Source organism: Rhea pennata, chromosome 4 (genome assembly GCF_028389875.1).
Source record: "Rhea pennata isolate bPtePen1 chromosome 4, bPtePen1.pri, whole genome shotgun sequence".
NCBI classification, from domain to species: Eukaryota; Metazoa; Chordata; class Aves; order Rheiformes; family Rheidae; genus Rhea; species Rhea pennata.
Window position 1 is genome coordinate 28,569,201 of NC_084666.1, and position 10,424 is coordinate 28,579,624.

Consider the following 10,424-nt stretch of genomic DNA (forward strand, 5'->3'; position numbering starts at 1 on the left):
ATTTTAGACAAAAATAAAATGGTGTATATCAGAGACAATTTCCAAGGCAAATAATAACATCAGCACTGACAAGAAAGTAAATATATAAAAATTAAAAATTACTGCAAGATTTATTACAATTGCAGGTAGTTTACTCATTTTGAGTATCTTTGTGTTTTGTTTTTTTATTTTTTCCAAGTACTATTCTAAATACAAACCCATGGTTTCTGGCTTACATGTACACAGATGTTTGTGTAGGCCTGAATTACCCTTTGGCTTTATGGTACCTATGTGTTTCTAAATTAGATGAAACCAGACTTTAGAGCATAGCATGCAGCTACATTCACCTGATTGTTTAGCCTAGTTCCATAACTTGTTCTTCTGAAGCTAAAGGCAGATTATTGTACTGAGGGGGTGAGGGGAAATAAAATCAGTGTTTAGGAGTTACCAGGAGCCAGAGAACTTCATTTTTAAGACAGAGTCATTTTTTCACCTCCTGTATGACATCATCTCTGTGGGAGTCCCAAGTGTTGTGGTTTTACATTTTTATACCTCATTTATTGCAGTTTGTTCTCCTGCTTTGCAAAACATTAGCAAATCCATCAAATGCTCTTTTCTTCTTAACAAAAAAGTGACCCTGAGCTAAATTGGTTGTATTTTTTTGATCAAGTTTTTCACCTGAATTTTGGAGATAGACAGCTGTTGTAGAATTACTTTCCAATTCTGTCAAAGTAGTGTAATCCTCTGTCTCGCTGGAACTGGTCTTTCTGGAGATTGTATTTCCTATAGTCTTTTGTGGGAATGACCATAAACTGTATTGTGTGCTTTCATTAAAGAAGCTGTGTGTGAGTCGTGAGCAATATGCATTTTCTTCAATCTGATCCAGCTGGGAATAATCTTCTATGTTGAAGACTGACTCTGTTTTCCCAGAACAGTTAAGAGGATGCAAATTTGCCCTAACATTGCAAGACTGCATTTCTTCGGGCAGGCTACAATTGATGCTATCTTGCGTTTCTGTATCCTCATCAAATTCTCTTTTATTAAAGCCTTTTTGCATTTTCTCTGCACAAATCTTAGGCATTTTTACTTGCTTCCCCTGTGGTAATGAGTCGTCTTTCTCAGAAATAACCATTGCACATCTTTCAGTTGTGCTTTGAGGCCGAGACTGAAGAGATGATTCATTGATGGCTATGTTGGAACACGGTAGTGACGTTTCTCCAATGATTTGATTCAAACTAAAATCGATGGGAGCAAATGTAAAGTGATTGTACGCAGATGTATTTGTGTTTCTTCTTAATGTAATATCCCCTTCGCTGCTGTTCTCTTCAGAGGAACTCCTCTCTGTGTGCTCTTCTGCACTGATCTCTGCGTTTTCTTTTTGTTCAGTGGGACTGAATCTCTGAAAATGCTGGGGTTGAGTGGAAAAATAATAGAGCTGCAAGTCTGCCTCTTTGGAAGGAGTGTTCTCTGTATGTGATGCATATGTGGGAGAATGTTTTGATGAAGCCAACTTCTTATCATTAAATTTTGTATTTTGCTTGCAGAGGGGGTTGGAAATAGAGTTTTGAATTGTTGACTCTGTATTGGTAAAACACTTAAACGTTTCAGGAACTTCTTGACTTGTAAAAGTGGTTGTGTCAGAATCTGACACAGTTACACGATCATCACCACATGTGTTAGTGTAAGGTAGTTCTGTTTCAGACATGGTAGTATCTGATGCATAATTAACAGTGGTTTCAAAATAGGCATTGGTCATGTTTTCATCTTTTCCAGTATGCTGAAGTTCAGCATCAAGGCTTGGAGGCTCTGGCACTGCTGAGAACTTACCAGTTCCATTGTTTGTATCTGCTTTTTCTAGTGACGATTGACAGCCTTGGGGATTGTCGCTAGGTTGTCCCAGTTCAAAATCTGCTAAAGAACTACAGTCGCTCAATGTAAATGAAGTCCCTTCATCTGAAGAGCTATCACCAAATACATCTGCTAAATAATCTTTTTCATTAGTACCTTCTGGTTTATAGTATTCCGTAAGAGAATTTTCTTTTGTTAAGTAGGTGTTTAAATTCTCATTATTTATATCTTTCTGGCAGCTATTTGGTAAAATAAAATCTGCATCACTGATTTTATTTATTTTACTGTTTACACCAAGCTCTTCATCACAGTTTTGTGTTCTGGGCACAAATAGTGTAGCTCTTAAGGGTTTGTGGGATTCGTTATGTGAGATCATGTCTTTCCGTTCAGGAGAATCTGGTGTAGCCTCTGTAATCTCAGACTGCAGCAGATCAGATTTGTTAGTTATCTTACTGTTCCCAGAGTTTTGCACGTTTGTATGCATCTGTATTCCAGAAAATGGAAAGCCACTCTCTCCTGTGTAAGGTAAATCTAAACCTGAAGATTCAGTGTGAATTGAGTAAGAATCAGCATTCAGTCTGCTGGGTGTGGGAGGGAAATTGCTCTTCCCTGAGTCTTCATTATTTGCGTAATTTAAATCTTCATGTAATGAAATGTCATTATTTGTTAGTTTTCTTGGTGTTATTTCATTGCTGTTTTTGCAGTCCATCCTTACAGAAGATTGTCCAGTCTGATCAACCTCTGTATAAATCTCGGCGATATTAGTTGCTTTGCTATTTGAAAACACTGATTCTTGCTTAGGTTTGATCTCATTACTGATTTGCTTCTGGTACTTTTCCTCAGTATTTGGTGCACATACATTACTATAAATGACATTTTCATACAACCTAGAAGTTTCTGTAGGAAAAATACATGTGTTTTTAAAAGGATTTTCATTACAGATGGACAAATTATTCTGTGTATTTGTAGGTATGCTTGCAGAACACTCTCTGCCCAGAGTTTCATTTGAAAAAGCTTGATTAGAATAAATGTGTTCTGAAGTTGAATTCTTGTTTCTGCGCATGAGTCTCCACAAGGTCACAAGGTAGGGTCTGGCAAAAGCACCCAGACAAAAAGCACAAACAAATGTAATGAACACGGAGAGGCAGACAGCCAATGCAAAGTCTTGCTCAGTTTTTCCTTGTCTAAAAACGGTATTAGTATCCCGGGTTTTTCTAGCCAAAGAAGTTGAAAGCTTTTCCTTTACCTCTATATTGTAGATGAGAAATTTCTTCCTTATTGTATTAAAAGTACACATATAAAATCCTTCAACAGTTCTGTCAGCATTGTGTATTACTAAATTATTCATTTTATCCAGTGTCATGTGAGGAAGACTAATATCTTTTGAAATTCTGCCGGTAGGTGTCCACCAAGAGACCTCATTACCTGAAATAAAAGAAAACATGAATTAAATTTGCCTTAAAAGTAGAAAATGCTAGGATTGAAGGGTCAGTTTATTTCTATAGATATTCTATGACCATCTCTGATTAAGATGTAACATTTTATTCTTATGATCCATGTTTTCTTTTTATCCATCTATAATCATTAAATACTGGGCCAAATGTCTATTAAATCACTTTGTTCTTCTCCACACTTAAAATGCAGCACATAGTGTCTTACTACCAATATTTATAAGAAAATTAGCATGGGTAGGAGGGGGAATCACTGGAATTACATAAAGATGTTCTGGGTCATATTGGGAATACATGCTAATCTACTTCATGCAAGATCTGTACTCAGAGCCACCTCTTTTTCAGCATGGTGGCTACATGGAGCTATTAGGTAAAAATTTAATCCGTAGTTAACTATCAGTGTTTCGGCAACTGTGATTTTTTTTTCATGTGGTTACTGCTTTGACTGGAACAAAAATGTTTGAAAACCAAGGCTATTTGTATCTACCTATTGATTATTCCAGACTTCAGCTACTGCAGGGAATAGCTGCTTGTTGGCTTTGGGGAGTACATTTCAAGATTGTGTGTACGTGTTTGCTTTTGGATCTGCTTGGGTTTACAGTTCATTTTTGGTACAATCTAATGTGTTGTTTTTAATCCCATGATCACATTTTTCTCCATGACTTTCCTTGAAAATAGATAAAGCAGGTGGCGTATTTGATCAACCCCAGGTACTTTCGTTTGGGGATAAAGCACTCCAAATGGAAAGGCTTATCACCTCTGAGTGCTCTTAGTCTGTTGGAGTGAAACTGCTTTGGCTTATGGCACAAGATAAATGCACCTCCTTTAAGTTCTGTTTTTGTTTTTCTTTCGCATGGAGAAAACCTTAGCTTTGTAGAACTTGTCATTGGCACTTCAAGTACTCCCTATTAATTGCATATGCCGAATTTGTTTGCTGAGTGAACTGTGCTGCAGTCTTCAGTGGCTGTACTTCTGTAGGAGAAATATAGCTCCTTTCTCTTTCACATGCAAATAGTTTTTCATCTCGTTTTGCTATAACTAAGCACTAGAAACACTATTGCATCCCTTCTCATCTTTCTGTGTGTCCCAATATGACTACCCCATAGCTATTAATCACAATAGTAAGAAATAAAGCCTAGTTGTCTCTTGTGTCCAAGCATTAATTGATTTATAACATACTTATTTAAACTTCGTTGTGTATATTTATATGTTAGTATCATTTACTAGTTGGATGCAAGATAGGAGATTAAGATGTTTTGGGGAAAACTGACTTTCCAGTATTCTAACTGACATACTTTCTAAGCAAATAATTTGCCTGTTAGATTGTTTCTCAGTTCTTTTTTGAACAAATTTATCATTCTGCATGCGTTCGGATTTTAGCAGTGTATGAACAGTCTGTTTTACGTACCTATTTTGTTATCCAAGTCACAGTTCAGCACAGATGTCTTTCCTTTTGGGATTACAGTTGTTTTAAATGAAACACTGTCACTGCAGTGTAAATGGAAACTTGAAAGAGGCAGGAGAGGTTTCCGTAAATTGTTAGCAAATTTATTGCATGAAATATTCCACTTTTTCCTCATTGAGTCAAAAAGAATATGAATTAAATGTTTGAAAGCATTTAGTCTGCAGCTACGTATCCAGGGATTAGTTGATGAATCCACTCCAAGTTGAAATATGTTCGAATTGATTAATACCTGTGGTGGAAGGGTGGTCAGAGCATTTCCACGGAGATCCACAACCTATTTGGAAATAATTCATTCAAAATTAATTCATTCAGAATCAGTTTATCAAGTCTTGGAATAGAATCTGAACTGGTGTATTGTCAACAATAACTTTTTAGTATAGCAAGCATTTCTAAAGAAATGGGAACAATATAACTTTAGAATTTCAAGTATATTATTCTAAGCTTTTTGATTTAGATGAAAAAAAGGATTGAATTATATTTAGCTCTCTTTCATTGTAGAATACTCTTATCTGTATGACTGGGACTATCACATGGTTCTCATCATGACTGTCTATTAAATTTTGCCCTTGGGTGCAGAAATGATGCAAAAGGCTTTCTGTCATGAAAACACCATATGCTTTGTCATGGCTCTGTGGTCTCCTTAGAAGCGGCCTCTACAGCCATATCTCCTCTGAAACTCCTCTGGAATTTTTTCTCAACTCAACTGTGCTGAAGTTGATTGGTAAGGATATATGGTATCATTTTAGGGTTTTGGGTTTCTTGCAGGGAATGGAAGAGGGATGTGTGCGCATATGCAGAAGGAATGGAGGATTAAAAGGATGTGCACATGTGTGGGAAAGGAGAATGCCACAGAAGTATGGTCCTTTCCCTTTGTGAACCTCCCTGCAGATAGGAAATTATCTATAATACTGTCTTGATGGCACTTTCTTTTTCGAAGTCTTACTGTTAGAAGACCACTGAGATTTTGATTTAATCTGTGTGGCGTAGGGAAGTGATAATGCTTTTCTGTGCACACAAAAATAATTTTTAAAAAAATTGTAAAATCAGAACAATCTATCTCAGTAGTATCTTATTCCCTTTAGTAGGCATCAGAGGTAGATAATGCTTTAATACTTTGTGGCAAAATGAAATGATACATGTATGTGTGTATACGTATTTATATATACATGTACATACACTGAGTCAACTAAATACCAATTTATGCTTGGAGTAAGTGTGAGAGATGGGTAGCTAAAATCTGGTGTGTACTTGGTTAAGAGTACTTAAATGTATTTCTATATTTCTTTTCTGCTCGAGTCCCTCTTTCAACTCGCAGAAAACTAATAGACTATCCTAGATAACTTTTGTACCGGCCTTCACCTATTTCTGTATGTATCCTATTTTTCTTTCTGTATAGAAGATATTAACAAGTCTGTACTGCACAGTGTAGTGTAGGGATATGGAGGTGGTTGAGTAACAATAATAGTTTGGCTGCTGTAGCACCAGCAACACCTTTTGGAGTGTATCTGTCTTGCCAGAAAGCAGTTTGCAGGGTAGATGCATCTGTTCACAAAACCCAGAAGGAAAAGTAAAACTGATGTGCATGTATTAAATTGTAGAAAATGAGTTGTTGGGCCATTAAGATGGATGGATAAATGAATGAATGTTGGGACCTTTGCTAAAATAGTTATCCTGCACAAGGTAAAGTTATTGATTAAAAATTAAGTTCTGTCCTGTAATGGATCCATAGCCAATAACGATTGATTTTTTTTTTTCTCCTTCTCCTTTCCCCCCACAGATGAATAATCCAAATTTAAAATTGACTAGGTCCTACCTTGCTCCAACACATTGGCCTAAAGCACAGCATATCAGTGTATATGGTATAGCGTGCTTGCTACTTCATAGCTGTTGATATCTGGCCATAGTCTGACTTTTGCCATTTAAAGCTTTCCTTGCTTTTTAAATAAATCTGTTTATATAATCTGTTTGTAAAATCTGTTTACAAGCTTTTCATGTCACAGATGTGCTCCAGTAAGTTTAAATGAACATAAATCAGTGTTGTGAATCAGAGAGATGATGCTAAAAGGATGCCTTTAAAAATCAGACTGCTTTAAAATATTTACAAGAAAAATAAATCACATATTGTTCTGTCCTCCAGCTGTGAATTGAAGTTCATGCCATTGATAATTTTTTTTATTTTAAGGATGTATTTTGTATAGTTAAGAGTGTGTATGTCTATATATTAAATACACAAAAAATGGTTATTTTCAGCACTAGCTTTAATTTTTATAATTGTATGCTAATATAATAAAGACTAATATAATCTTTTCTGAATAGTTAAACATTAGTATCATGAACAAGAATTAATACAAAACACACAAACCAGTATTACAGCTGTTTCTAACCTGTAATTTGTGGAGATCCTTGAAGGCGTCTGGATGAATTTTAGTGACCTTGTTGTCTTGTAAGTAGATATTCTTCAGTTGTGAGCAGTTTTGAAAATCATTCAGATCAATTTGTAATATGTCATTGGATGACAAATGAACGGTTTGTAAAGACTGCAGCATTCCTAGTCCTAAAACGTAAAACATTTTTGTTTTTCTTATTCTTGTTTTTCTAAACGTGTCCAGCAGCTTTTTAAAACTCCTTGTGACAACATTACTGTCTGTTGCAGCTAGCTACTGCAGGCTTTGATTTATCACGTCTTTTCTATTCAATGGTGTTACCCATTTCAGAAGTTGTATGGCATCAACAGCAGGCACCTTAATATATTTACAAATCAGTGATTTTCTTTTTTTTTGAATTCAGACATCCATAAAAGCAGTAACATGGCCATGATCTCTGTACTTTGAGCACATCTCTCTGGAGAATTAGAGATGGGAAGGGAGGAGTGTGAAAAAGGGCAGAATATACCCTGTTTTTTGAATCATAGTATGTTGATAGTAAATGAAAGGGAGAGATGCAAAAAGTAACAAAATGTCTCCTATTCATTGCTATCTTCAAGTTAATGTACATTTTTCATATATAGAATTATTTGACCCGTAGTCATAGGATGTAAAGCTGACTGAAAACTAAAACTTAGTTTGTGTTGATTATGGCTGCATGCCTGGTATTAAGCATATCAGCTTATTCACCAGCGTTTCCTAGTTATGATAGCATCTGTCTTGTGTATGTGGCTGTTTTAAAAACTAAGGATGCCTCATTTTTCTGAGACACTCTGCAAGGAGCCTTTATAACTCCAACCTGCAAATTCTGAATGGAAGGCTGCACCTGCATGTTCAGCATCAGCACAGTTTTGTAACAGATGTCACTTGTGGGTGATTTTTTTTGATCATAGGGCATTATTTAGAAGCTACTAATTCTGCTTAAAAATTTTGCACTTGGTGTCATCAAGTTTACAGGAAATCTTGAATGCCAGCTTGCTCCTCCTCTTTGCTGAGTAACTATCTCCGAGCTTATTGCAAAAGGCTGACAGAATAATTTGCTCCTCCTGTACATCTAGAGGAAGGTACTATGAAAGGCATTCAGAAGTTCTGGCAGTTCCATCATTTCTTCCTTGCATATTTATGAAGATTTGCAGCTTGCCTGCTTGAAGCTACGTTTGTGCCAAAAGTGTACACTACTATGGCACTGACTGTGGCCCTATCTATCTTGAACGTCGAGAGAAGGGTTTCTTTATAGTCAAACTACTTCAGAATTTAAGCTTGAGCTTCTTACAACGTCTCCCATACCAGAGCTTAATAAACAGAAGGTCAATGAAGTATTTGGGGGAATGAAAATAAAGTTCTGAACACACATTTAAATGAATATGGGATTTAAATACAATTTAGGTGTATCATAGCATGATGTGTAGCAATTTGATTTTTAACATCTAGAAGTTATTGGAATCTCTTAAAGTGTAGTCTTTCTAACCCAGTATGGCATCCTATAATAATAGTACATTGTTATTTATAGCAAAACAATCAAAATCTCATCAATGTATTTTATAGTATAAGCTATTTCTATACTTTCCCCAAGGAAACTTTTTAGATACTTACATATACACTTAGCAAAATAATGAAGCAAACGTTTACTGCATGCCAGAGAATCTGGTATCAAAAGAGGGGAATGATAGACCTAAATCCTGTGCAATTTCAGGATTATTCTCTTTGATGACATTATGAGATATGCCATTTCCCTCCCCCAGTATTTTTGAAGTTCAAGCCTAAAGAATATGATGGTATCAGAGATCAGTAAAATTTAACAAATGAATATGTAGGGTTGAGTTGCTTTTGCTTTATTTAAGCACTTTTTGAACAAAGTGAATTGTCTGTTTCTGAGGGCACAGGCTGTTGTAAAGGGTATGCTTAGCATACTTCAGTGACTAGCAAATACTTTCTAGAAGTTTACTGAAGACTTAATTCACTGTCATTAGTAGAATTTGTCACTTTGGGTGTTCTCTCTTGAAAGTGTTAACGAAGAGATGGCAGTGAATACAGTAATTTTTCTGAATTGAACAAAATGTTTTCCTGACTTATAAACTTGCTCCCATTTCAGTATTTAACAGAGTATTGACTTTCTTCTGAAAAGTAGTATGAAATCCCTTATCCGTCATTTTCTTGATGTTAAGGCTCACAATAGGGACTTGGAGGCTGATGTTTTAATTCCAAACATTTTTACTTCCCTTTCTATAAAACAAGGAAAAAAATACTCCTTTGCCTCTCAGAGGATAAATTTGGTAACATTTGACTGGCACTAAGGCATTGTAATTACAAAGACTGTATAGACAAACCCAAGCCCAAAGAACCCATTTGCTCTGGTCTCTGTATTTGCACTCAGGTGGAACTTTCCCTCACCTTAAACATAACTAAATTAGATGGTTGTATTCTAAAGTCAGTAAGTTAATTTTAGGTATTATTTCATACATCTTCTCTCTTGGGTGATGTACTTAAAGGTTTTGAAATACTTACCTCTAGGAATTGTATTAAGATTGTTTCTTTCAACTGATAATACTTTCAAAGCAGGCAAGAGATGATAGGCTTCTCTATACTCTTCAGACATGTGTGCAGCTCTAGGTATTTCCAGTGTGAGGGTGTAGAGAGCATTACCATTGAGGTTTAGAGTTTCTAAGGCTGATAAATTTCTAAAAGTAGTAAAGGAGAGTTCAGAAATCAGGTTGTTACTGAGATTCAGGTGTTTCAGCATCCATTCTTCATTTCTGCCATTGGTGCACAGGAATGTTTTAATGTTGTTGTAACTTAAATCAGCTGTTATCACTGTTTGTGATACATCTTCTGGAATAGCAGATATTCCAGTAAATGAACAATTCACTAAGAACTTCCCATCCCGCCGACATTCTGAATGATGATGAGAAATATCAGAAAGAATCTGGTGCGACTTGGTTTCCATCGATCCAGAAAGGTTACAGGAAAGGAGCACAGCTATGACGCTCAAGTGAAGGCTATCCATAATATCTATGTGTAAAATGTAAAATTATCGTAAGTTCAGCATAACTACAATCAAATAGAAAGCAGAAATACTTTTAAGATTAAAAAAGCAAACAAAAAACCAACCACACAAACCATTGCCAGTGTTCTACCTTAAACATACAGTTTTGGAGTCTTAGGTTTTTTCCAAAAAGCATTTTTGAAAGAAAAGAAAGAAATTGGTAGCCCTTCCCCCACCTTCCACCTCTTCCAAAACAATCCAGACCTTTTCTTACT

At 35.8% G+C, this 10,424-nt stretch overlaps 1 protein-coding gene across 1 annotated transcript; it reads right to left on the reverse strand.

Moving 5' to 3' along the window:
• Positions 1-474: 474 nt before the first annotated feature.
• LRRC66 (leucine rich repeat containing 66) lies at positions 475-10,216 on the reverse strand. Its single transcript, XM_062574665.1, has 5 exons — positions 9,672-10,216; positions 7,128-7,297; positions 4,687-5,017; positions 2,509-3,252; positions 475-2,289 (listed from the first exon to the last, which is right to left on the reverse strand). The coding sequence occupies exons 1-5, from the start codon at positions 10,168-10,170 to the stop codon at positions 533-535; spliced, it is 3,501 nt and encodes a 1,166-aa protein (XP_062430649.1). The 5' UTR covers positions 10,171-10,216; the 3' UTR covers positions 475-532.
• Between the last annotated feature and the right edge of the window lie 208 nt (positions 10,217-10,424).